This window comes from Delphinapterus leucas, chromosome 2 (assembly GCF_059928025.1).
Source record: "Delphinapterus leucas isolate spDelLeu-1000000601 "Yukka" chromosome 2, BTC_Dleu_Yukka2, whole genome shotgun sequence".
Lineage (NCBI taxonomy): Eukaryota > Metazoa > Chordata > Mammalia > Artiodactyla > Monodontidae > Delphinapterus > Delphinapterus leucas.
Window position 1 is genome coordinate 144698892 of NC_143130.1, and position 26222 is coordinate 144725113.

The 26222-nt window shown below is 39.2% G+C and overlaps 2 protein-coding genes across 5 annotated transcripts in view; one reads left to right on the plus strand and one right to left on the minus strand.

Moving 5' to 3' along the window:
- ZBTB25 (zinc finger and BTB domain containing 25) overlaps positions 1-478 on the minus strand; it is a 49917-nt gene extending 49439 nt beyond the window's left edge. Inside the window, exon 1 of one of the 2 annotated variants that reach the window (XM_022570389.3) lies at positions 10-478. The gene's annotated coding sequence lies outside the window, so the exon portion shown is untranslated. The remainder of the gene's footprint in view (positions 1-9) is intronic. The other variant, XM_089907819.1, reaches the window with a different exon arrangement.
- A 142-nt stretch (positions 479-620) lies between these two features.
- ZBTB1 (zinc finger and BTB domain containing 1) lies at positions 621-26222 on the plus strand. Of its 3 annotated transcripts, XM_089907817.1 has the most exons (3): positions 621-1352; positions 13552-13782; positions 14777-26222. In XM_089907817.1, exon 3 carries the CDS (start codon positions 14795-14797, stop codon positions 16934-16936), a length of 2142 nt encoding a protein of 713 aa, XP_089763943.1. In that variant the 5' UTR covers positions 621-1352; positions 13552-13782; positions 14777-14794; the 3' UTR covers positions 16937-26222. The 3 variants fall into 3 exon arrangements, with proteins under 3 accessions (XP_089763943.1, XP_022426096.1, XP_089763944.1); XM_022570388.3 differs by lacking the exon at positions 13552-13782; XM_089907818.1 differs by lacking the exons at positions 621-1352; positions 13552-13782 and adding an exon at positions 1363-12635.

A 26222-nucleotide genomic window follows, 5' to 3' on the forward strand; every position in this document is an offset into this window, starting at 1 on the left:
ATCACTTACCCAGAGGCCGCCGCGGCGGGCAGCCGCCTGACTCCTCCGTGCGGGAGGGGCGGCTCACGCGCCGCGTACGTCACGCGGCGGCGGCGGCGGCGGCGGCGGCGGCGGCGGCGGCGCCGGCTCACGCACCCCGCGGCCCGCTCTCGCGCGGCTTCCCGCGCCAGCCGTCCAGGGATGGGCCCACGTGACCGCACGCCTCGTAGCTGGCGCACCAGAGGGGTGGGGAGGGGGCCGGTGTGCGTGCGTGCGTGCGTAGGTGCGTAGGTGCGTAGGTGCGCGCTCGCGCGCCCGCCCGCCCGCTCAAGTGGCCGGGAGGGGGGTCGGTCTGCGCTCCGGGTGGCTTCGCCACGGTCGCTAGTCGTGACTCTGTAGGCGGAAGCGTGGAGACGAGCCTGAGCGTCAGGCTCCCCACACACAACCGCGTGACCCGGGGACTTTCCCCAGGGTGTGCAAAAGCACAAGCACCCCCTCAGTTAGGAGATGGGGGCGGGGAAGGATGCTCCCGCGTGTTCGCGGAAAGAGGGGTGAGGGCGCGGGGCCAGGGAAGCTGAGCCACGGGAGCCTGGGAGGGGAGGCCGGCTGGGCGGGGTGGAGCATGGCGGGGGAAGTGACTCAAGGCCAGAGGCGGACAGGCCCACGGAAGGCAAGGGTGGGGGACGCGCGGGGAATGGGCGATCCTGAATCGACTGGCCGTGCACGGCTCAGGGCGAGGGTGCCGGCGCCCCCAGAACGCCAGGGACGTACTGTGAGGGAAGGCCTAGCTGCTGAGCCCTTTGGGGCCGGGGTCTGACATCTGGACGGAGTGGGAAAGCAGCATCCTGCCCTTGGGGAGTCGGGAGGAGCCCAGTCTCATCCAGCTGTGCAAACAGGAGAAGGAGGAGGTCCCAAGCCTACCCTTGGGAAAGGGGCGAGAGGGGTGGTCAGGCCGCCGCCGCGCCGGCCCCCGCGGTGCGGGTTGCGCCAGCCTCCTCGGAGCCCGACGCAGAAACTTGTTGCAACAAACAGGCGACCGCGGGTGCCCCTAGCAGCCAGCGGCGGAGTGGGTGGGCGGTCGAGAGGGAGGGGAAGGCTGGCGGACGCCGCAGCGAACTGGTGGGCAGACCCGGAGTCGCCGCGTAAGCGGGGCCGGCTCAGTGCGGTGCGGCAGGCGCGGCTGTGCGGCAGCGGAAGTCCTTTGTTGCAGCACAGTCCCTGGCAGAGCCAGAGCCTCTCCGCGCAGCCCAGCCCGAACGCCGCGCGCCGCCGCCACTGCAGCTCTCGGCCCTTCTGCCTCCGCCCGCCTTTCCCGTGGCCGATTTGCCTTAAACTCCCTAAAATCTCCGCAGCCCCGGTTCCTGCTGCGGCCGGTGAGTATTTGCCAGTTGTGGGGCTATTTGCGCAACTTTGGCCCGGGCCGGAAGGCGGCGGGCAGCGGGCTTGGCGGAGTGCGGGTCCGGAGCGGCGCCGACCAGTGCGGGGAGCCGGAGCGCGGCGGGCGCGCGGCGAGGACCCGGCCACGGGTGGCTGCTGGGCCGCCTGCTTGATCCCGCCGCCCGCCGGCGCGCCTGGTCGGGGACGTGTGGCCTCCCTGGGTCGGAGGCGAAGCCCCCACGGAGACTAGTTCCCAAATTGGTTACCTTCTTTTTCTTTTCTTTCTCTGCTTTTATTTTTTTGAGGGGGGAGGGGAGGTGTAGACGGGAGGCGGGAGGAGCCGGTTGATTGACGTGCCCAGAGCCCGCTTCTCTCAACTTACAGCCGCAGCTCCTTGGCGGGTGGGAGGGGAAGTGTCCCGGAGCCCGAGGCCGCAGACTTGGGCGCGCTCCGAGGGAGGAGGCGTAAGAGCCGTGCAAATTCTTGCCACGCTTTTTCCCACTCCCTCCCGGCACACAGGCTTTTTGTTCAGTAAAAAGTGGTAGGTCTCGGGTTTGGGGATTTTCGGTGGAAAGATCTGTTTCTTGGGAAGAGAGTGCTTTCGCTTCCAGTGGTGGGCGCTTGCTAGAAGTTCTATTAGTGTTCGGTAAATGTGTTGGATGTAGATCAGGAGTTGTTACCAATAAAATATGTAGGTTTGGGTCTGAGCTCAGCCACCCTCCCAGTCTCCCTTCCTACCTAAGCAGCGCGTCTGCGTGATCTGAAAGGTTGACATGACATTTTCCAAATTGGGAGCGTCAGGGAGATGTTGATGAAAGTCCTTGATGTTTTCTGGGGACAGTATGGAATTTGTCTGTATGTAATAATATTCCTAAATCAAGCTTCAACGTGGTAGGTACACGCAGTTTATTTATTGGCCTAAGTATATTTCCATGCAGTATGTATCACGGCAGGAAAACTATGCCAGGAACAATTTTCCCTTTGACACTCGATCCCAAGAAGTGGTCCCAGGCTTTCTGAGACTTAGAATCAGTCTCTTGAGCTGAAGTTCAAGGCACTCTGGAGCAGATTTGGTGAAGGATGCAGTTCTCATGATAACTCCAAAGCAATCACCACCCGCTCCTTTGAAATTATGAAATTTTGTCATTGCAAATGGATATGATGAGGACACTTGGAATACAAAACGATGAAGCTTGAATGATGGCTGGCCATCAGACCCTCAAAACTCCTTTTGAATCACTTGCTGGATATAATAAAGTCTCAATAATAACTGAACGTATTTGGAAGCTAGATGGGGCTTCCTCATCTTAAACAGAGAAAATTGAAGCCTAGTGGAGGTGCAGTGCTTTCCCAAAGATTGATAAAATAATGACAGTCTGCAAGTAGAGCTTTCAATCAGCATCTTACATTCATTTTAAAAGTAGATTTCTCCATTACGACCAAATTTTCATGGTATAGAAAAATAACTCAGGTTGAGCAATCTTACCTGAAGCCTTTCTATTCTTCCTACCCCAACACGGCCTAAATTGGAGGCAGTGGGGAGCCCTGGTTGCATCATTGTCGGAGAAAAGAGAAACCGTATTTAACCAGGACCTTAGCAGGGCAGAGCACAGTCTCAGCCACTTGCTGTTGACCTTGTGTTTGATTTCGCTTTAACACCGCTAAATTTTTGTACTGTTTCCTCATTCTCCTCTTTTGCCAGGCTCCAGGAAAGGTATAGTCCATGGAGCTTTTTAAGGGTATTTCTGTGTTCCTTGCAGGACAGACATTCTAATGTGCAAGAGAAAAGAAGTGCCTGCTTTCAGGCCTCTCTTCCATCCAGGAAAAGTGCTAAGCCTTTCCTATTAAGCTTCTGGCCCAAAGGGGAGGAAACCATTTGGGATAAAAATGCAGAAAATTTTCCATAGATTTTTACTTTTAGGCCACAATCTGTTGTCTTCCAAAAAAGAATTGAGATATATTTGAAAAAAATTGAGATATATTTGCTTGAGAGGTCATTTTGGTGTCTATAGGATTTTTTTTTTCCTGATTTTTTCTTCTTGTGCTGGTATCTCTTACCATAAAATATTGACATTATTCTTATACTCTTATGGGAACCAAATTAAAAGGGATTAGTGTCTCTTTTTTCTGAGAATGGAAATGCTTTTATATAAAATTCATGCTCTTTGTAAAAATTCAGCCTATACCGAAGGAGATAAAAAACAAAAATGAAAGTCATTTCTGACTCCCACTCCCCAGAGGTAATCTCTGTTAACAGTCAATTTCTTGTTTAAAATGAGAGAAAGCAACATTTGGTCATACTGTGCTGCTGTGTGTGCCTCACCCTGGCTAGGGATGGCCGTGATGATTCATGGGCTCATGTTCTCTATTCACTGCTCAGGTTGGTGAGAATTGGCCAGGTAGAGGAAAGGGAATGTTTTGCATTGGACTGATTTAAAATTCTATGATTAAGTAGCAGACATGAGAGCTTAAATGCAACAGGGCTGCTATTGTAGGTTTGTCCTTATGAAGTACTTACTGTAGCTTGGTGGGCTAGTTCTCACACTTTTAATGTTAATGTTGGTGTCAAGCATTTGATGGGTTGATTTATACTTGCCAAACTCATTAAAACAAAACAAAACAAAACCCTCACATTTGTAAAGAGTTTCATAATCTATAGTTGGGAAGGAGTGGGTATACTTGCCATTAAGGCCACTGCCAAGATAATCCCTGTGCTGTTACGGGATGAGAGGTCCCTCTTGATCTATATCCAGAGGTAGCATACCAAACATCAAGGAAAGGAAATTAGAGGAAAGAAGGGGATTAATGACTGTGGTTTTCAGATGTGGCCTAGAAGGAGACGGTACATATTTAAGATAGATTTCTAAGTATACTTATATTGTGCCATGTATAGTTGCCAACTGTATAAGAAGTCTTAGTCAGAGTTCAGAATCACTTATTCCTTAGCCTGGTATATTCAAGAAGAGTAAGCTGTGAAGTAATTGATGTTCTGAAAACAAATCCCCAAAATAGTACATAGAAGTTAAATCACAGCATTTGTTATTTGAGAGTGTTGGGAACAAATCATTTGCAAAATAAAATCGGCAAATTAAAGAAAGAATTAAATTGCCAACCAGATTTTCTGTTTGTTGTCTGTGTGAGATGCATGCGATCCTTTTTAGATATAACTGAAGAGCTTCATCCTCACTTTAAATCTTTTGTATTAGGGGAGGGCTTCCTCTGATGGGCCGTGGGAGTCAGAAGATGGAAGCAGAGATGGGGAGCGCAGGGCATTCTGCCTGCAATATGGGGCTTTATGAGAATGGGGTGACTCTGGGAGGCTTAGAATGTCCAAGGGGACATGTTAGTTAATAGTCATTGCCAGAAAGAGTGTTTTCTGGTTTACAAAAACAGAAACTTAGGGCTCTGAATGAAAAGGGTCAGAGTTTGAGTCCCATCTTACAAGATGAGCGCTTGAGTACCAACCACTGAACCTGTTTCCTCATTCACAAAATGAGGATAATAAAGATACCCACCTCGGGGTTGTTATAAGGATCAGTTGTATAATGTATGGGAAATCACTTTGTAGATTTTTGACTACTATATAAACGTTGCCATAATTGAAATAATGCAAAAAATTGATAAGCAAAATAAAACTTCCTTTCTTCAACACTTATTCATTCAAAAACTGATCAAATATCAACTAAATGTCAGGCAACTGTTAGAGGCTCAGGGGATACAGCAATGACTAAGTGCCGTGATCTCAAGCAGCTTACAGCAAAGCAGGGGAACCATATCATTATAATCCCTGCTGTGAGTGTGATGATAGACATAGCATCCCAGTTTGGATGATACATTATTTTTCACCCTATAGTTGTAGGTATAGACTGTTTTGGAAGCACAGAAGAGGCATCTACCTTACTCTGGAATCAGAAAGAATGTCCTGAAGAGAGTGAGCTGGATGTTGAAAAGGCTCTAAGCAAAGGGAATAGCACGTATGAAAGCATGAAGGCTTTTGCTGTGTTAGTTGCTTTGGGATGAGGGGAAATCTTAAATGTTAAATAGATTTAAGACAAAAATGGAGTTAAACTTCTTGGCATGAACATACTTTTTATGATACTCTTTTTATTGGTTTCATTGACTTAATTAGATAAGGGTGAAATTTTCAGGATTTTGGTTAGAGTTAAAAATGTAGCACTTGGAGCTACACAATTGGAAACAGTACAGTTAAAAAATATTATGTGTGGACTTGCTGAAAGAAGGAAACTGGGTAGTCCCTCCCATCATCTTAGAGCTGCCTCACCAGTTTTCTTTCTTCTTTTTTTTTTTTTTTTTTGCGGTACTCGGGCCTCTCACTGTTGTGGCCTCTCCCGTTGCGGAGCACAGGCTCCGGACGCGCAGGCTCAGCAGCCATGGCTCACGGGCCCAGCCGCTCCGCAGCATGTGGGATCCTCCCAGACCGGGGCACGAACCCGTGTCCCCTGCATCAGCAGGCGGACTCTCAACCACTGCGGGAAGCCCCAGTTTTCTTTTATATATATATATCTTTGTTGGAGTATAATTGCTTTATAATGTTGTGTTAGTTTCTGCTATACAACAAAGTGAATCAGCTATATGTATACATATATCCCCATATCCCCTTGCCTCACCAGTTTTCATGCAGCAACATTTACTGAGTACACACACTGTGTTGCAGAGAATCGAACAAGCCAAAATATTGGCCTTCAAGTTGCTCATAGTCTAGTAGGGAGACCAACATATACATAATTGTGGTAGCTGATTCTTATTTAGCGCTTGCTCCGTGACACACTGTCTTACAGTAACTAAACCCTAGGAAGGATTACAATCCCAATTCTCAGATGAGAGAACTGAGGCACAGATTGGATGCAACCTGCTCAAGTTCACACACCTAATAAGTGACAGAGCCAGAATTTGAACCCAGGCAGTCTGGTTAGTCTGTGCTTTAACATCTACTTTATGTTGCTGTTCTGATGATTTAAAAAATAGCATAATAAGTGCAAAATAAGGAGATAATACACAGAGTAATATCAAAACCTAAAACAGTGGGAGAGGGAGGTCTTGCAGAAGGCTTTCTGGAGGAGGTGATAAACTGATTCTTAAAAGATATGTGGCCGGTTCAGACAGAAGAACCAATCAGCATGAGTAAAAATGGAGGTAAGAAATACATGAAGTATATGGGCTTGGAGGATGGGGTGGTGGCCAGTAGTTTTATGCCGCTTGAACAGAAGTTTGAAGCAGGAAGTAGCCACATAGGAGACTAGATGGGGGGGCACGGAGGGCTTTTGTATCCCTTGGGAAGGAGTTTGCTCTTCAGTCTGAGGGTATGTGAAAGGACCCACAGAAGCAGAATAACAGGGTCTGATTTTTGTTCTTTATGAATCATCTGAGGGTGAAGGATGGATTTGAGGGACCAGTTAAGGAGTCTATTGTAATAATTCAGGGGTAATGATAGAGGCCTCAGAGGACAGGGAAGGTAAAGATGGAATCGAGGGGCAAATTTGAGAAATAGTGAGAAAACTGGCAAGACTTAATAGTTAATTATGAGGAAGAAGTCCCAGGTGACTCCCAAGAATCCCGGGTGATTGGTGCATGCTGGAGAAGGGGGAGCAGCGGTTTTAGGTGGGTCCCAGACAAAGTCACAGCGTGAGTACGCTGGAATAGATAGAAGTTCCACAAGATGAACCCTAAGAATACGAATGCCACGTGCAAAAAGGGACTTCCTGGTGAAGCTGCTTTTTGCTGAGAGAAGCCTGCTCTTCACCCCAGTGCCCTCTGGTGGTCAGAAGATGCCATGTTGTCTCTTTAGGATAAACAGATCAACATTTAGACTGCCTGGATTAAATGCTTTTCCTCTTCCACTCCTGGAAGAAGAGAGGAAAATTTCAGGAACCCCTATGTTCCCTTTGCTTTCTGTGTGGATGAATTCATTTCCCAGACCTAAGAGCTTAACTACAGTAACACCTCAGTTATTCAGTTATTTGGTTGACAACCCCAGCTATCCAGTGGCCTGACCTGAAGCGAAAGAGTAAGGCAATTTGTTGCCTGTCAACAATTAAGATAGATTAAACAAAGTGCATGAATTAAAACCTTATCTTATTCATAGAACACTGCCCTAGGTCCTCACAGAAAATTAAATTATTTATGTAGATTCAGTTTCAATGAGTTTTTGTCTAATTTCATAACTCATAACAGATTGAAATGGCGGGCAGCAGGAGATCAGCACACCTTTTACAAGTGACAGCTGTTGGCCTGACAAGTAGGGAGACAGAAAAATACCATCCAACAAACTACAGTCTCCAAGAGCATAACAGCCTCAGGCCATTTTGTGCAGGTGCAAACAACCCTTGCAAATTTGAACAGCTATTTTTCAGGAAGACATAATTGATGCAGAGAAGCAAGCAGACAGCTAGGTGTTGCTATATATGGGGGCAGCTGTTAGAATAGAAGGAAGAGCCCTAGACCAAGATTGAGGAGACCAAGGTCCCATCTTGTCAGCCACGAAAACAAGACGTGACTTTGAGTACGTGACTCAGGGCCTCCATTTGTTTTCTTATCTATGATGTAGCGGGTTGAACTTGATCATCACTTGGTAAAATTCTGTGAACTTTGTTCACAATGATGACATTAATGTTTAAGAAAAATCCTATTACTCTTGGATTGAAAAGACAAACATTTGTCATCTCTAGTTTATACAAGAGTTCTGTTTAGAAGTATGATTATCTCTATTTAATACATGAGGAAAGCAGGCTTAGAGAGGTGAAGAAAATTCGTAGCTGAATAAGTAGGAGAGCTGGTATTCAAATCTATCGGTGTCTGCTCCCTGGGCTCTTTTTTAACACTTTCATTTAACAAGCATGCATTAAGTGCCAACTACATGGGCAGTGTGCTAGGCACGGGGAACACAAAGGCCATTTAGCCTCGTCCCCATCCTGAAGAGTTGAGTGTAGTAGGCATTGCTGTACAGTCCCTCTGTTAGTCCTAAAGATGCAAGTACTACTACAGCACAGTTAGGACAAATGAACACACAGCTCCATTGGGGTTTTTAAAGACTTTAGGGTGTGAGCACAGAATGGAGCCACCATTTATAGCTTTGTTTCTATGGGAATATGTGTTTCAAGTTCCAAATAACTAACTTAAAAATAAAGTTTTGGAACATAACCCAGTTACAATTTCAGAACTTCCTGTACTAAGTACTGAATTTGCAGTCTAATAATCAGCCAGGATGCTTGTTCTAAAAAGTGAATAAGATTTTCTAAACTTGGTCATGTCTGTCCAATTTCAATGCCTGGAATTAAAACCTTTTATCTTTGGGAGCCTGTACAGCCAGTTCTTAGAAACCTCAAGGAGAAAACCTAAAGAATTAAGTTTAAATTTAGAGATTGGAACACTGTATACCCTAGAAAATGGAATTCTAGGAAAGAATTTTGCCAAGGTGACCTTATTTTTATAGGTGGCAAAGTCGTTAAGGCTATGATCTCAGGCTCAAGAGTCATATTGCTTGTGTTCTAATCTCACCCAGTCCTCTGTGGCCTTAGGAAGGTTATATAACATTGTGTTCTGTTTTCTTATCTGGAAATGGGTCTTAAAACAGTACGTACTTTGTAGAGTTTGTTTTGAGGATTAAATGATAAAATGATACACATATTTAAATGCATACATACACGTTTTATATATAATACACTATATATATACATATATATGTATATATATATATATATATCTCACTATTGATGCGCCAGGCTCTAGTCTAAGCAGATATCACACACACACACACACACACACACACACACACACACCTGCTTAGACTAGATCCTGGCACATTGCTACTAAGGCCAGTAAAACAAATTTACCTTCCCTCCCATTACATTTCCAAGCTTTTGTTTATGCTGCTGTGTACCTCTCCCCAATTTTTTACGTACACACCAATACAGATACCTGAAATGCCTTCCCCACACCGCTTTCTATTTTTCTTTCTTCTACTTATTCATCAAGACTTCACTCAAATCCTTCCTAAAGCCCACTACTGTTCTAGTACAAGTCATGCTTTTTCTAAATGCATACTGAACTTTATTCAATATAATTCAGTACTTAATTTTTCTCAAATCGTTTCTTGGTATAAAATGTAATCCCTCATATGTAATTAGCTCTACTGTATACCATCCTTCTCCACCTCAATGCTTTATGCCATGTTGGGAACATTGTAGGTGTTCAATACATTCTGATACTCTGATTTATAAACAGGGGAGAATCCTTTCACTACATTTCAAGCTTCTTAAGAAGCTAGTCTATAGCCCACAGGTTAAATCCATATACATACATTCAGTCATATAAGACATAGAAATAGGTACAAGGAAATGAATGTAGGTACTTCAATGTCCCTTGAGACCCAGAGGTAATTGTTAGTAGTTCAGAGATTGGGACGCTGAACTGTAGACTCACTGAGGCTATGCAAATATTTCTCAGGGGAATGTCCTTGATAATGCAAGTCTGGGACGCAGAGGGTGGTTGTTTACCTTATGGAAGGAGTCACTCAAAAATTCCTTTAAGTTGCTTCTTCATTCACTTTATATGCTTATTTATAGACCCTTAAATTATCATTTCACTAAGGCTAAGGCAAAAGAAACGTCCAGCAAAACTTTTTTTCCATTTAAGAGACTTAGCAAAGAAGGAAAAGTATTTGTGAAACCTTACTGTGTCAGTGAGAAATTTACTGAAACAGCTTACAGAGTATAATTTAGGGAACACGTCTACTGAGTGAGACTAGATGTGCATATACAGGTATAACCACATTACAGATAGAGTTCAGAGGGCGTAGTTTCTTGTGCAAGGGCCTTAACAAACGCTATGATAAGGACTCATGCCCAGTCCTTGCTGACTGTTCTTTACATATGGGGGTACACTGCATAATACCAAGGAGCATGTAGTAACCACAGTTCAGTGGTTAGTACCCAGCTGGGTGGGCAGGAATCCTAGTACCTATAATACTTTACCACAGTTAACCCTTGATACATTGTTTAACAGCACAACATCTTTGTCCTTCTATGAAATAAGCATGTTGGACTAGATTAGATCTCTAAGCTCTAAAAGCCTATGAATATCTAAATTACTGAATATTCTTAATGTGTTTGGTAGCTGTTTTTGAATTTGAGATGAGCTGGTTAAACTTTTTCAAACTAAAATTTTTTAAATTCAGTGTAAACTTTTTTGCATCACCTACCTCCTTATTCCTCTGGAGAACTGCATCCACACTGGGTATCCTAGCCTTAGGAGAACCCTTGGCTTTGGATCACGTTTGAAGTTCCTGCTCTCAACCCCAGCCCTTGAAGAACTTCTAGCTGTACAAACTTGTTCTACCAGTGATGTAGCTAGTAACACAAACAAAAGCAATCACACAATGCCATTATAAAAACAAGAATTGAAATATAAGCAATTATTAAAAACAGGTAACAAGCTTTACTATAACAAAGTTCACTAAGTATTTTGGGTAGCATTATTAAGGATAATTTAAAAATTGAAGAGAGCAAACCTCTTTTGGAATTTGAATGAAATTATTGTTTAATTAATAAAAGTGAGTGAAATATAAACATTTTAATGCAAAAATTATTCTCAAGACATAACAAGCTAAAAGTCTCACAGGAATTTAGATCCTTCACCCATGATTCCACCTCCCACCTTTTTGTTTATTTGTTTTTGTTTTGCTGTTATTAAGCCTCCTTAAAGCTTTTCTGAATGAGGTGTAACAAGAACAGAGTTGTTGGTACAATGTGTGAATGATTGCTATTAAAAGTTACTCTCCCTAAAATCCACTTTACTCAGAACTTGGGCATTTGCATAATAACATGGGAGAAACTACAGTTTTAGGTCAGCCTAGGAGCTGTAGTGTTAGCATTAATTTTTGACAAAAAGGTACTTGTTCAGCTTCCAGCCATACGAGGCGAAGATAGAAATACAGAGGGATGTGGAGGCAGTGGGATTCATACCTGGGTGTGTCTGACCCGGAGCCCTGTTCTCTCCACCACAGCACAGTGCCTTCATGTACAGAGTAGGCACTCTGCTGAGTACACGTTCAATGAAGTCACTCGTCTAGAACAAGTTAAAATTCCCCTCAGTGAGGTATCCTTGAGATTATAGAATACCTATGCTATTGCTGATTCTCAGTACTTTATACAGTGCCTGGTACACTAAAATACTCAACAGATGTTTGTTGAATTAATAAGTGTGTGTTAAAATGCTGTTGATGCTCTTATATGCTTTAGTGTCTTGTTTATGTTAATACAGAATGTATGTTCACTAATTGAATTATGACTATAGCTACAGATGTGTCTATCATATCGGTCTTCTATGTAGCTGCATTAATTTTGGTTGCTGACCATAAAACTGCTTTTCCTTTAGATTAGAAGGGTCCTTGGAACTTTTAAGCTCTTCGTGTCATTATTTCAAGCACAGGGCATTTAAAACCTGAAAGTTTTAACAGATAAACTATTGGCTTTCATACTGCTGGGCCCTTATATGGAAAGAAACTGTAAGATTATCTCGTCAAACTTACCTCCTACGCTTAAGGAAGCATCACCACTGTCACAATTGCCACTGTTACTTCCATTAATTATCACGTGCCAAGCACTATACAGTTTACACATTGCTCCTATGAACCTTAATGTCTGATATGTTTTTTGAGGTATTATTATTTAACATCTTTATTGGAGTATAATTGCTTTACAATGGTGTGTTAGTTTCTGCTGTATAACAAAGTGAATCAGCTATACATGTACACATATCCCCATATCTCCTCCCTCTTGTGTCTCCCTCTCACCCTCCCTATCCCACCCCTTCAGGAGGTCACAAAGCACCGAGCTGATCTCCCTGTGCTATGCGGCTGCTTCCCACTAGCTCTTTTACATTTGGTGGTGTATATATGTCCATGCCACTTTTTTGAGGTATTATTATCCCCACTTTGACAGTTCAGGAAACTTGGAGTCAATGAGGACAAACAAGTTACCTAAGGTGGCAAAGCTAGGTTGGAACTCAGGCCTGTCTGATCCAAAGCCTGTGCTCTTTTCACTGTACCATACTGTCCTCAACAATATTTCATCCCTGCTTCTACACGGGGCACTCATTATCCTCTAGATGAGTTCGTTTCATTTTTGAACGGCTCTTATTACTAGGGGAAAAAAATTGAGATAATATCTATCCCTCTACCTCTTTTTTCATTAAAGGTCTCTCTGAATCCTGTAAAATGTCTATAGACCTAGAAATCTCATCCTACAAAAAATGGGCTTGGGGTCAGTATTTTTCTGTGTGTGTGTGTGTGTGTGTGTGTGTGTGTGTGTGTGTTTTAACCCTTTGAATAAGATTTTGTTGTTTGGATTTGTTTTATGTAATTGTAATCGTTACATAATTTCATAGCCTGTGTTTATTTACTTGACTTTCCATCCTGAAAACTTTTCTTATTTTCTTCTACAGCCTTCATTCATAAATATAATTTTCATAAAGGCCACATGATGGTGAATTTTAAGAAGCAGATTTACCTTGGTTTACTTACAACTACCTTATTGTGAGGCATTTCAAGTTATAAATAACACATTGATAAAGATCTGCGCATACATTGCATTTTGTATATGGGTACATACTGAGCATGACTCTTCAATTCTAGTACAGATATCTGAGTTACACAAGGCTGAAATATTGTACCTTCTTGAAATACTTGATTTGGCTTACAGAAAAGGCCTAGAGGTTGCAAGTTTAGGAAGGCAGCAGGTCTCATTATAAGCCACCTTCATTTCACCAGGTGCCCATGCCTACTGTGTTACCCTGTCTTCAGGCAGGAAGAAGGAGGCAGAGTGGCCTTAGGTAGTCGGGGAAAGGGGTATGTCATCCACATGTGATCTGGGACAAACAGTTTATAAAAAACAAGTGGAAGTTAGTGAAGTTAGATAATCTTTTAATTTCTACTGTAGGGAATGAAGGGTTTGTGGACTGAAGAGTGAACGTTTTATTTCTCTGAACAGCTTGTTAAATGTTCTTCTTATGCTCAGTCAAATTGTGTAAGAACTTGTTTTTGAGTAGATGATAGATTCTGAAGTATTATGTGTACAGATTAAAAATTAAGGCTAAAATTTGATCTTATTTTCGCTTTGTAATGTAATAGGACTTACAGTGCTTTTAATATTCTCCTCTCCTCTCTTTATTCCTTGTCAGCTCCATACATTAAAAATATTTATATGTTGATAAGTGAAGAAAACTGGTTGCAGAAAGGTGTATACAGTACAATACCATTTAGGTAAAAAACAAAAACAACAACAAAAGCAAAACTATGTGCCTGGCACGTAGTAGGTACTCAATAGCTGTTGACTCTGTAGGTATAGCATAAACAGATTTGAAGATATACGATTGGAGAGGTTACCTCTGGAAAGAGGTGTGCAACCTAAGGTGTGTTTTTATCTTATGTACTTTTATGTTTCAGTTTTTTTCAATGAACGTGTGTTACTTTTGTATTTTTTTAATGATTGAAAAGTGAAGAAAAATTTACAATCTAAGGATAGATATCTCCTTCCCAAATAGATGCACTGTAAAGTGCAAGCCAAGCAATATAAGACAGATGCTCTGACTCTATAGAATTATTGCCTCTCCAATAATCAAGAAAAGAGAGGAGCATTGATCAAACCTATTTGCTTGGTGCCATTTCCATGTAATCTAATAAGCTTTTGTAAATAGAATTTTTCTAAGGAAATTTTCAACCACGCAAAAATAGAACTATATCTGCCTCCTAGCATCAATAGTTCTCAACACATGGCCTGTTTTGTATCATCTATAGCCCCCACACCCACCCCACTGGATTATTTGCAAGCATATCTTAGATATTTCATCAATAAATACAGCAGTCTATGTATCTAAAAGATAAGGATGCTTTTAACACAACCAGAATACCCATATCACACTTAAGGATGAGCAATCATTCCTTTATATCAATCATCTAAGAAGTTTTTAATACTCTGAGACTGAATTACTAACTTTCAGTTTAAATTGCTATTTTATTTAACTTTCATTGTTTGTATCCTTCAAGTACTTTTTTTTTTCAAGTACTTTTAAACTAGTGTCTTTTTTCCTTTCAAATTTAGTATACGTTTTTTCCCTAAAGGCGTAATGAAACCAAAACTGTATGGTTTTTGCTTTTGATACCTTTGCTTGTATTTCTTAAAATAAAAACGAGATGCTTGAATAAATGGCTGGGTATCTTCACCTTCAAGTTTTAAAAATGATTCAGGTATATGTTATTGCTCTTTACTACATTAGACTGGAAAGCTAGCCATACCTTGATTGTAATAGTAAATTCACACAAGTCACAGGTCATGATCAAAATTATTCTTTTTTTTAAGTGCTTTTCTGATATCCTGTCTGACTTTAATATTTTTGTTTTACATAGGTCTCTAATTAATAGAAGATGGCAAAGCCCAGCCACAGCAGCTACGTCCTTCAGCAGCTAAACAACCAAAGGGAATGGGGTTTCCTCTGTGACTGTTGTATTGCAATTGATGACATTTACTTTCAAGCACACAAAGCAGTTCTAGCTGCCTGTAGCTCCTATTTTAGAATGTTTTTCATGAATCATCAGCATAGTACTGCACAGCTGAATCTCAGCAACATGAAAATTAGTGCTGAGTGTTTTGATCTTATTTTGCAGTTTATGTATTTAGGAAAAATTATGACAGCTCCTTCCAGTTTTGAGCAGTTTAAAGTGGCAATGAACTACCTACAGCTGTACAATGTTCCTGACTGTTTAGAAGACATACAGGATGCAGATTGTTCTAGTTCAAAATGTTCATCTTCTGCTTCTAGCAACCAGAACAGCAAAATGATATTTGGGGTAAGAATGTATGAAGACACTGTGGCTAGAAATGGCAGTGAAGCCAATAGATGGTGTGCAGAGCCAAGTTCAACAGTAAATACACCACATAATAGAGAGCCTGATGAAGAGTCTTTGCAATTAGGTAATTTTCCTGAACCATTATTTGATGTATGTAAGAAGAGTTCTGTGTCCAAATTATCTACTCCAAAAGAACGTGTCTCACGACGCTTTGGACGGAGTTTTACCTGTGATAGTTGTGGATTTGGCTTTAGCTGTGAGAAGTTACTAGATGAGCATGTGCTAACCTGTACTAACAGACATTCATACCAAAATACAAGATCCTACCACAGAATAGTGGATATTAGAGATGGAAAAGACAGTAATATCAAAGCTGAATTTGTTGAAAAGGATTCTTCTAAGACATTTTCTGCACAGACGGACAAATACAGAGGAGACACAAGCCAGGCTGCTGATGACTCAACTTCAACCACTGGAAGCAGAAAAAGTAGCGCAGTGGAGTCTGAACTAGCCAGTGAAGAAAAAAGCAGAGCTGCTGAGAGGAAAAGAATCATTATCAAGATGGAACCAGAAGATATCCCTACAGATGAACTGAAAGACTTTAACATTATTAAAGTTACTGATAAAGACTGTAATGAGTCCACTGACAATGATGAATTAGAAGATGAACCTGAAGAGACATTTTATAGATACTATGTTGAAGAAGATGTCAGTATTAAAAAAAGTGGGAGGAAAGCTCTGAAACCTCGGATGTCAATAAACACTGATGAAAGAGGTGGTTTAGAAAATATGAGGCCCCCTAACAACAGCAGTCCAGTACAAGAGGATACTGAAAACGCATCCTGTGAGTTGTGTGGGCTCACAATAACTGAGGAGGACCTGTCATCTCATTACTTAGCCAAACACATCGAAAATATCTGTGCATGTGGCAAATGTGGACAAATACTTGTGAAGGGTAGACAGCTTCAGGAACATGCCCAGAGATGTGGAGAGCCCCAAGACCTGACAATGAACGGATTAGGAAGTACTGAGGAGAAGATGGACATGGAAGAGAATCCTGACGAACAGTCTGAAATCAGGGATATGTTTGTTGAAATGTTGGATGATTTTAGGGACAATCATTTCCAGATAAACAATATCCCAAAAAAGCAGTTATTTAAACATTCTGCCTGTCCTTTTCGATGTCCTAATTGTGGCCAGCGTTTTGAAACTGAAAATCTAGTGGTTGAACATATGTCTAGTTGCCTAGACCAAGACATGTTCAAGAGTGCCATCATGGAAGAGAATGAAAGGGATCACAGACGGAAGCATTTTTGTAATCTGTGTGGGAAAGGATTTTATCAGCGGTGTCACTTAAGAGAACACTATACTGTTCACACCAAGGAAAAACAGTTTGTTTGTCAGACATGTGGAAAGCAGTTTTTAAGGGAACGTCAGTTGCGACTCCACAATGATATGCACAAAGGCATGGCCAGGTATGTCTGTTCCATTTGTGATCAAGGCAACTTCAGAAAACATGACCATGTACGGCATATGATTTCTCATTTATCTGCTGGTGAGACTATATGCCAGGTCTGCTTTCAGATATTCCCAAACAATGAACAGTTGGAACAGCACATGGATGTTCACCTGTATACATGTGGAATATGTGGAGCAAAGTTTAATTTGAGGAAAGATATGAGATCACATTATAATGCCAAGCATTTGAAAAGAACATAAGTGATTTTCTACTGTATAATGTTTAGCTGATAGGAGACAAAACACCAAAGCAAAGGATATGAGCTATTTAGAAAATGAATTTATAAGATGAATTGTTGAAAAAAATTTTAAGGCCCTTTACCTTTAATATTTTTTGTTTAGGATCTTAAGTATCTACATTTTAGGTGTTATTAAATGTTTATCATTTTTGTTATTTTTAATAGAATTCTTTGTTTTTAGTTTGTTTTAGCTATGATTAAAATTACTTTTAAATGTAGACTACAAGTGGTTGTTACCCCTTCAGTGACTATGAAAGTTTAGTTTTTTATCAATAAGGTGATGACTTCACTATTTTTATGTTGTTTTTTTTTTCTAAAGTTTCCCTGTGAAATTTTAAACCCAACATCATTGGCCATTCCTGTTTAAATTTTTTTTTAAAATTGTTTGTTTTAAATAATTAGTTATTTGAAACTATCCCATTCACTGTAGCTTTTTTTTTTTTTTTTTTGGAAGTTGAACAGTGATTTAGCCACTGTTTATTCCCTGTCTTGTCAATGAAATTCGTATTCTTAAATTGACAACTTAATAGGCAGGTTAGGTGCACTGAATCTAACCTTGAAGGTTGACATGGGCTCAAACTTGGCCTAAAAAGATTGATGAACCTAAGGAAATTCCTATAAATGAATATTTCCTATAATTGATAAAATATTATCATTTAATAATCACATTTAAAACTTATATTAAGTGTAAAACCCAATGACTTTACCCCACTTGAGAAATTAGTGGGGACAAGTCATTTTGTTTTGTGATATTAAATTTAACTATGATAGTTAATTAAAAAGGCATATCTTGTATTCATTTAAAATAATTTAAAATATTCTGATTTCTCAAGTGTGTTAGTTTATGAATTATTTTTGTTTATAAATAGACTTTAATAGCTTTCTAGGAATATGACATCTAAAGGAAAATGATTTTTCACCTTTAAAATGACATACTTTTGGAACTTTGAGATTTGAGAAAGCTGCCATGTATATTGACAAATCTAATAAAATAAAGAAATCAATTACAAATCTGGTTGTTCTATCAAAGTAGAGTGTGCAAAAGTCATGTCTTGTGTTTTATACTAAGATTTGGAGAGAGAATGTGTTATGGCAAATTGCAGTTTATCAACATGCTTTATTTTTTTTTCTGTAAAGGACTAAAATTTGAGAACCGTAAAATAATCACAGAACATATAAGTGGAAATAGTTTATCATTTTTAAGATAAAGTAGTATTACTGTTAGTTGTTGCTGACACAGGGTCTACACGAATTACATGTGAATTAAAACACTGGCAAAACTGGCCCACAATCAACATATCTGTTGAATAGAATGCCTTTTAATGTGAATTACTTGCATTATAATGCCCTTCTCATAATGAAAGGGATTTTAAATAACTCCTATATTTGCATTATAATGCCCTTCTCATAATGAAAGGGATTTTAAATAACTCCTGTATTTAAAAGTATAATTTTGTGATTATGAACAGTAATTTAACGGTATTGTTCTTTTTGTTTACATCACATTTTTAAGATATGCAAGTCATATTTTTGTATACAATTTGCATAAAAGAACAAGTTGCCAAGAGAATTGAGAGACATATTGACTAGCATAGGTTTAGTTGAAAGAGTGTGAGCTCAGAGATTTGTGGGGAAACGTTGAGGTGTTAAGTAAGAATTGAAATAGTACAGGAGCCATGCAGTATTAGAACAAGTAGAGATGGGGGAAATACACAAAAAGATAAATGAGAAATCAGGAATTTTTTAAAAGCCATATTGTAGAAAAAGCAAGAAAATTGTTTCATCTTAGCCTTGGGTACAATAGTTTATCAAGTAATTAGATCTGAAATACAACTTTCAATGAAATATGGTATATATATTACTGATAGGAACCTAATAAGAGTTCTGTAACTAACCCAGAGACCATCAGGGAGTAAAGAGAGAATATCGACTCAAAACAAATTTCCAAACTATATAGCATCTTAGCGGACATCATTTTCTTTGGGACCACTTTTTTCCATGACCCTCTTCAAAACCTCTATTGCAATGGCTTTCCCACCATTAAAGAACAGGGGTCTTTCTAAATACTACCACTCTGTAAAAAGGATTGTTTAATCCAGTAGGAAAGGGGGTTTAGTTTTAGACACATACTAACAGCCAAGAATTAGCAAGCAAATATATAAACATTAAACATAATCTCTAATTTTACATAACTGAGGTGTTTATAGTTTCAGAAAGCCATACCTCACGATGTGTTTTCTCCCAGTTTCATGTTACAGGACACACACACCTTTTGTTTTGTTTTGCAACTAGCTACAGCAGCACAAGCTTCTTTGAGTATAATGTACAATTTTCCTTATTAAGGCAAAGAGTTCATTTAAAGACTACTTGCCTTTTAAAACTAGGGAGAATTAAAACTATCCAACACCTCTCTCCAGCCCTGTTTCCTCTCACTTCTTTCCTCTCTCTCCCGCGGTGGAGCTACAGAGCTGTACCTACTTACTATTGCTTCTTGCCCTCCAGTGCTGTGAAGGCAATGAATCAAGGTTGTGGAAGTTGCCTTCTCCTCCTGCCTTTATAATTTATGTGATTAGGCTCCAAATCTGAAAATGAAGGGGAAATCTAGATAGATGTATGTGGAATCTTGTTTCTCCATAGAGTCTTGCTTAACGGGCCTTTTCTACTCCAACAGAAATCCTGGAGGAATGGAGTCAGTGCTTAACAAGCTCGGCACCAATTACAGTGCAGCTCAGATGTTTATAACTTTTTAGTAAACAGGACTAAGAATCTGAGAGGTTAATAAAGCATAACTAAAGCAGTAGTGGATTACAACTCAGAAATTTGTCTTAATCTCTCCCATATTTTTAAAGTAAAAATATTCAGAGAAATGACTCACGTGAGTAAAATGGTACATGGCTAATTTTTAAGGCATGAAGTTTGAGTATGAACAAAAATTAGAAAAAAGAACAAGGATTCCAGGGGCTAGATATAAAAATTAAAGAATTAAAATAAGGACAGGGCTTCCCTGGTGGCACAGTGGTTGAGAGTCCGCCTGCCGATGCAGGGGACACGGTTCGTGCCCCGGTCCGGGAAGATCCCACACGCCGTGGAGCGGCTAGGCCCGTGAGCCATGGCTGCTGAGCCCGAGCGTCCGGAGCCTGTGCTCCGCAACGGGAGAGGCCACAGCTGTGAGAGGCCCGCGTACCGCAAAAAAATAAAATAAGGACAGAGCTTTCTAGAGTAGTCAGCACCAATTAAAAGGAAAAATAATAGACTAAGTAAAAATCGTACTTAAGTACTGTAGTTGAGAACAAAAATATGAACAAGGTATAAAAATTGAATAAAAAAATAAACATTTGAAGTTTTCTAGGTGAGGTGAGTAGAATGGAAGTTATTTGATAGGTTCAAACAATTTGACTAATTCAATTAGAGCTACAGAATGCCTAATAAAACAAATTTTATGAACATGCCAAGGATATGCATAAATATGTGAGATAATATACCAAAGTTTATATTCTAAAACGAGTGGGAAGAGAGGCTCGTGGTGGTTGGCAACTTTCTCATTGATTAAACAATACCTATTCCTCTATATCACTAGTTAAGGAACTTCTGTATTTAATAGATCTCTGGAAAATTCCCCAAAGAACCAGTCTAACAGTTAAGTTAAACATTAAACTTGTCATTGTTGTTAACAAAACACTAAATTAGTACCAACCAGAAGAGAAAACCTGAGTGTGTATGTGCACGCATAGTTGAGAATAAAGCAATTTGGTATATTAATTCTAAATGGGTTTTATGAGTTACACATTTCTTTTTTTTGCCATTAATCTACTTTGATCAGTTCCTCACCACCACCACCTCTTTTGTAACATATGCTTCTCAGCGATACAAGCCTGTGCTGTAAAGGCATCCTAACATTGATAATGCCTAAGATCCCAGGGTATCAAAAGGCACTGTGGGAACATATCCTTGTGGAATGTCTCCCATCTCCTGATACCTGAGGTGCAGTAAATGGGGTGACAGGATGAATGCCAGGGAACTGAAGCAAGTAGAGTTAGATTTGGTGTTAAGAACCTGAAGCTGTGGCCCGGATTTGGAAACCTATGAACCACCCATCCCAGGGCTCTCAGTAATCCCATCATCCATTTCATTAGCACTCTTTGTACTCTGCTAAACGCTTTATAGATTAATTTTAATTAATCCTCACAGCCTTATAAGGTAAGTATTCTAATTTTCCAGATGGGAGACTGAGGTTCAGAGACACTGAGTATTTTTCCTAAGATCACACAGAAACTAAATACTAGAGCTGGAATTTGAAACTAGGCCTATTTGATTTCTACATTCCTACTTAACCACTAAGCTACACATTCTGCCTAACAAAAAGTACAGAGAAAGGCCTCTTCAGCTCAGTAACACATGTGACAAAGCTTCTAGGAGACTGTGCTCCTTGTTCATCATGTGTCATCTACTGCGCTTAGTAAGGTCGCTGGTAATAGTGGGTACCTAATGAACGTGTCGAATAATGTGAAAATACACCAGTCTGAAACAAAACATCTGTATTTGAGCGGATCATTCAGAATGATCTTTAGAAATAATTACTAACTACTCTTATGTTTTAATTTTCCTTTATTTAAACTTAAAACATTAAGTGGTATATCAGCCATTTTTCTGGGCCCAGGATAGGCGCTCAACTAAAAACTAATTTGAGTTCAACTTCTATATTTCTACCTCTGACTTTTTGCCCCTCTGTTTTCCCTATTCCCGCTCTTGATGTTTTAATCTCTCCCACCAGTCACCATTTCCTTTTATCAGTTATGAGACTGATAAGTAGACTAACTCAAATCATTTGAAAATCTTCCCACAAAAAATCAGGACCCCAGAGTAATCAGCTTTCCTCTTTTTGCCTTAACAGATGATGTGGATAAGAAATTTTTCATTTGTTTGGCTAAAAAACAAAACAAAATACTTAATTACCATATTGTAATTGATTAAAGTTTATAGAGCAATCTAAGTTTGTCTAAAAATAAAAGTCGGTTCTAGCCATTTATAATTCAATTTACCAAAAATACCTATGTATTTCTAGTGTAAACTTAACAATGTTACTTGTAAAAGAAATGACATTTCAGGAAACAACAGTTGAATATCCACCCTAACCTAGCAGCAAACCTTTAAGCAATGAATAGCCTAATGGTTTAAGTGAAACAACGCCCCTCCCAATCTAATCTGATTTTAATTTCATGCATCTATTGCCTGATTTCTAAAACCTATACAATAGGTTTTACTATTACTATGTTAAGTCTACTACTTTAATGATCTCTCTACCAACTGCCAAATGTTATTTTTTTTGAAGTGAGAATAGAAGAATAAATGGTGAAGATTCCATAGATAATATTTATATAATCACTTAGGTGGCCCACTTTCATTGCCTTCTATCAAACTCAAGGACCTATTCCTTGGTAACATATGGGCAGAGTCTCATAATAAGACCAGGTGAAATTTAGCCACTTATAAATTTATATGTGGGTAAGAGGCAAAAGTGCAAGGGTTTAGAATGTTTGTGTCTCTAAATATTGGTAAATATAAATATTAACTAAATGACAATAGCGGCTTATAAATTCATGCTAATTTTGAACCAATTTAATACCACTTACATACTTACATGCATGTGCTTAGTTGACTTTAGCATTAAGAAGTTAAATCCATATAAGTTGCTCTCTTACTATTTTTAGGAGAACCAAATCATTGAGGTCCATTATTAGTGGCAGAATTGTTCATCCTTTCTATCAGAATCCACCACAGATCACTAGTGGGCAGGGAGCCATTTATAATTTTACTCATCATCTTACTCATTTGCTGATAAAAAAGATGGTGTGAAGATTACAATTCAGTATTTGGCTCTGAATTAAATGTATCAATGTACTAATCACCACTGTAATAAGTAAAGATCACAGGAAACTCTAGGGCCAAAGATGACGCAAATGTAAAAGACATGATTTCATGAGTCAGGAATATTAATAATTTTATCTGAGAAAATTTGCATAACTCTGTACTTACCTATTTGAGAAAGGAATAGTTAGGTAGACAGCTTATGAAATCCCAGTTAAGCTTTATTTTTAAAGTTACTATGTTGTTTTTATTCTACTTCAACCAGTTGCTTCTACCAATCAGAATCAGCAGAGCTCATTTTTAGATGACAGAAATATAAACATCCAGATTATGAAAGTCATCGTTTCTTTCAAATGCTTATGTGTTCCCTGATGTGGAAAAAAATATTTAAGAGACAATTTCCTTTTTACAAAATTAGGGCAAATCATTGCTGTGAAAAATATAATTCTACCCAGAATCACTGGGGCAGCTTAGGAATTTGAAGGAAAGTTCTTCCTCGTGTGTGTGTGTGTGTGTGTGTGTGTACTTTATTTTCATTTGCAGAGTGTAAAACACTTAACATTGAAGAAAAACAATGTTAGCTTGATGGCTGAAGGCACTCAGTAAAAAGAATACGAACTTGTTAGATCTGTTTCATTCAGAGATTTGCTATTAACAAGTTCATTGTAAAATTATTTTAGTTGAAAGAAAACACTTTTTTTTTTTTTAAGAAAACAATTTTTAACTGCTTCCTTCCTCCCTACTTTCCTCCACCTGGCTGCCCTCCTATCTTTCTGTTACATCTTTATGAGCCCTACCCGTTCTAGCTCACGTAAGAAAAAAAAAAAAAAAGGTGCCCCAATAGCTGAAAAATTATATTGGTAAAAAGAACACCTTATATTTAAAGGGTACAGTGAGTTACACTGGGGAATAAATTAAATAAATCTAAGTTCTAGGATCTGTGCTTTTGTTCCCATTCTTTATTCTAGTAACAGTGTGCTGGCCTGGTGCCAAAAGTCATGAAATTCTGACCTAAGAATTATGTTGTATCTTGTAGAGCAGTCAACTTGTATTATTATTTTTCTTGAGTTTTGTCTTTTTCTGTGTGGCAGTGGTCAAGTAGGGCCTTCTAAACCTCTGGAGAAGTGAGATCTGAATTTGGAGAGGACATGGGGAAGAATCAATCTTCAACAGATAATCTTTAAGTCCAGACCCAGGAATATCAGATCTGAAGTGACAGCATCTTTTCTGTCTTCTGACAAACCTCATCAACCCCAAAAGTTCCAGTTGCAAGGATCCAAGAAAACTCAGTAAAGATTACTTTGGAATCACTTTGTTGTGACAAAATCGATTCATGGTGACTCTCCTGTTATTTGTGAAAAATCAACTAAAGAAAAATAACTAGAATATTCATACAACATCAGTGGTTAAAGCTACACTAAAATAAAACTCTATATACTAATTATCTATATACTAATTATAAAGAATCCCTCCTAAAAGAAAAGGGCTTGCTAGGCTACTATAAATACATTATAAAGTGAGGTAATCACATATCTGTGTAAACGCATATAACTCTAAACTTAAATGGAATTACAGTTTACATATCATGAAATGTAGTTTCAAAAATTTCACCCCAAAATCTGTAGCTTACAGCATAAATAAAAAGATGTGGGGACTTCCCTGGCAGTCCAATGGTTGGACATTACTCTCCAATGCAGGGGGGTGCAGGTTCGATCCCTGGTTGGGGAGCTAGTATCCCACATGCCTCGCGGCCAAAAACCCAAGATATAAAAACGGAAGCAATATTGTTACAAAATTCAATAAAGACTTCCAAAAAAATGGCCCACATCAAAAATAATCTTAAAAAAAAAAAGATGGGCTTCCCTGGTGGCACAGTGGTTGAGAGTCCGCCTGCCATTGCAGGGGACACGGGTTCGTGCTCCGGTCCGGGAAGATCACACATGCCGCGGAGAGGCTGCGCCCGTGAGCCATGGCCGCTGAGCCTGCACGTCCAGAGCCTGTTGCTCTTCAACGGGAGAGGCCACAACAGTGAACGGCCCGCGTACCGCAAAAAAAAAAAAAAAGATGTGGGTACAGAGAAAAAATCGTGTAAGACCAATATTTTACCAAGAAAAGATAATCTAGTTATTGCTTACTGTAATGTAACATTTGCCTTTCTTCTTTTTTCACTGTATATACCAGTCACAAACTTGATTATTAATATTAATGAGGCTCCCTTTTAAGTCTGTTACTTGAAGGAAAAACAGAAGTGGTATTATTTCAACAGTGGTATATTTTCACAAATCACAGACAACCAAGAAGAATGTATCTTAAGACACATTATTTTCTTCTCAACTTAGCAATGTAAACTAAAAAGGCAGAATAAGCTTCTGTTAAACATTTTTCTTGGTATTGATATAAAATACCATGCTTCTCAGCTTTAAAATTTCAAGATAAAATTCAACTAAGTATTGAATGAAACAATGGTTAACATGTTTAAAAAACCTTTCATGGGAAAATGAAATGTTTGATAATATTTTAACCTGAAGATAGATAGATACACATTTCTCAACCATATGAATCTTATAGCCATATTATTTCCATATTGTGAGTATATTTGTAGTTTTGGTTAACAGCATACCCAACTCAATATCATCATCAATATTATTATTATTGTTTCTTCTGCAATATCAAGATGTTATATATTTTCAGAAATGTTTATTTTGTTTTTATGCCTACGTTTTCAAATGTTATAATAAGGAGTTACACAAAGAGATCTAACTTAGAGTATATATAATAGCAGATGAAGAATTTAAGTCAATTAACATCTCTAGCTATAAAGTAGGAGTAACATGACTATTCATTCTAATAATTAGACTAACAAAAAATCAGAAAGAGTTAATTAGAATGTGATAATGGGTACAGGGGTGAAAAGGGAGATGAGAAATCCACTAAAGACTTCAAATTCATATGAATTCACCTGCTTTAAGAGAAATATAACAAATAAGCTTAAAGTGTTAGAGTCTAAAACAAAAACAAAAACTATAGCTAGTCATCTAGAAACATGAAGAAGCATATAGAACTGCAGACTTCTAACAAATAAATAGGAAACAGTAAAGATGAATACTATCAATTGTTAAAGGTGTCAGATCAATATAATAGAAACTCAACAGATAATTTTTGATTTACTGGTGGAATTAGATTTACAAAAGAAATATGGCTTAAATTCTGACTGTACTAAACTACAAATGTAATGAATTACAGTAATTATAAGTGATATAAATGCATTCCATAATGTGATTATTTTCTGTATATTAGTATAAAATGGAGTTACTGGGTTACATAGAGAATTTTTGTTACATTTTTTAATCCATTGCTTTACCTAATAAAAAAATTTCCTCCTC

What these genes read in the sequence shown, in the direction of transcription:
- ZBTB1 (XM_089907817.1), top strand. Translation starts at nt 14,795, where the DNA reads ATGGCAAAGCCCAGCCACAGCAGCTACGTCCTTCAGCAGCTAAACAAC.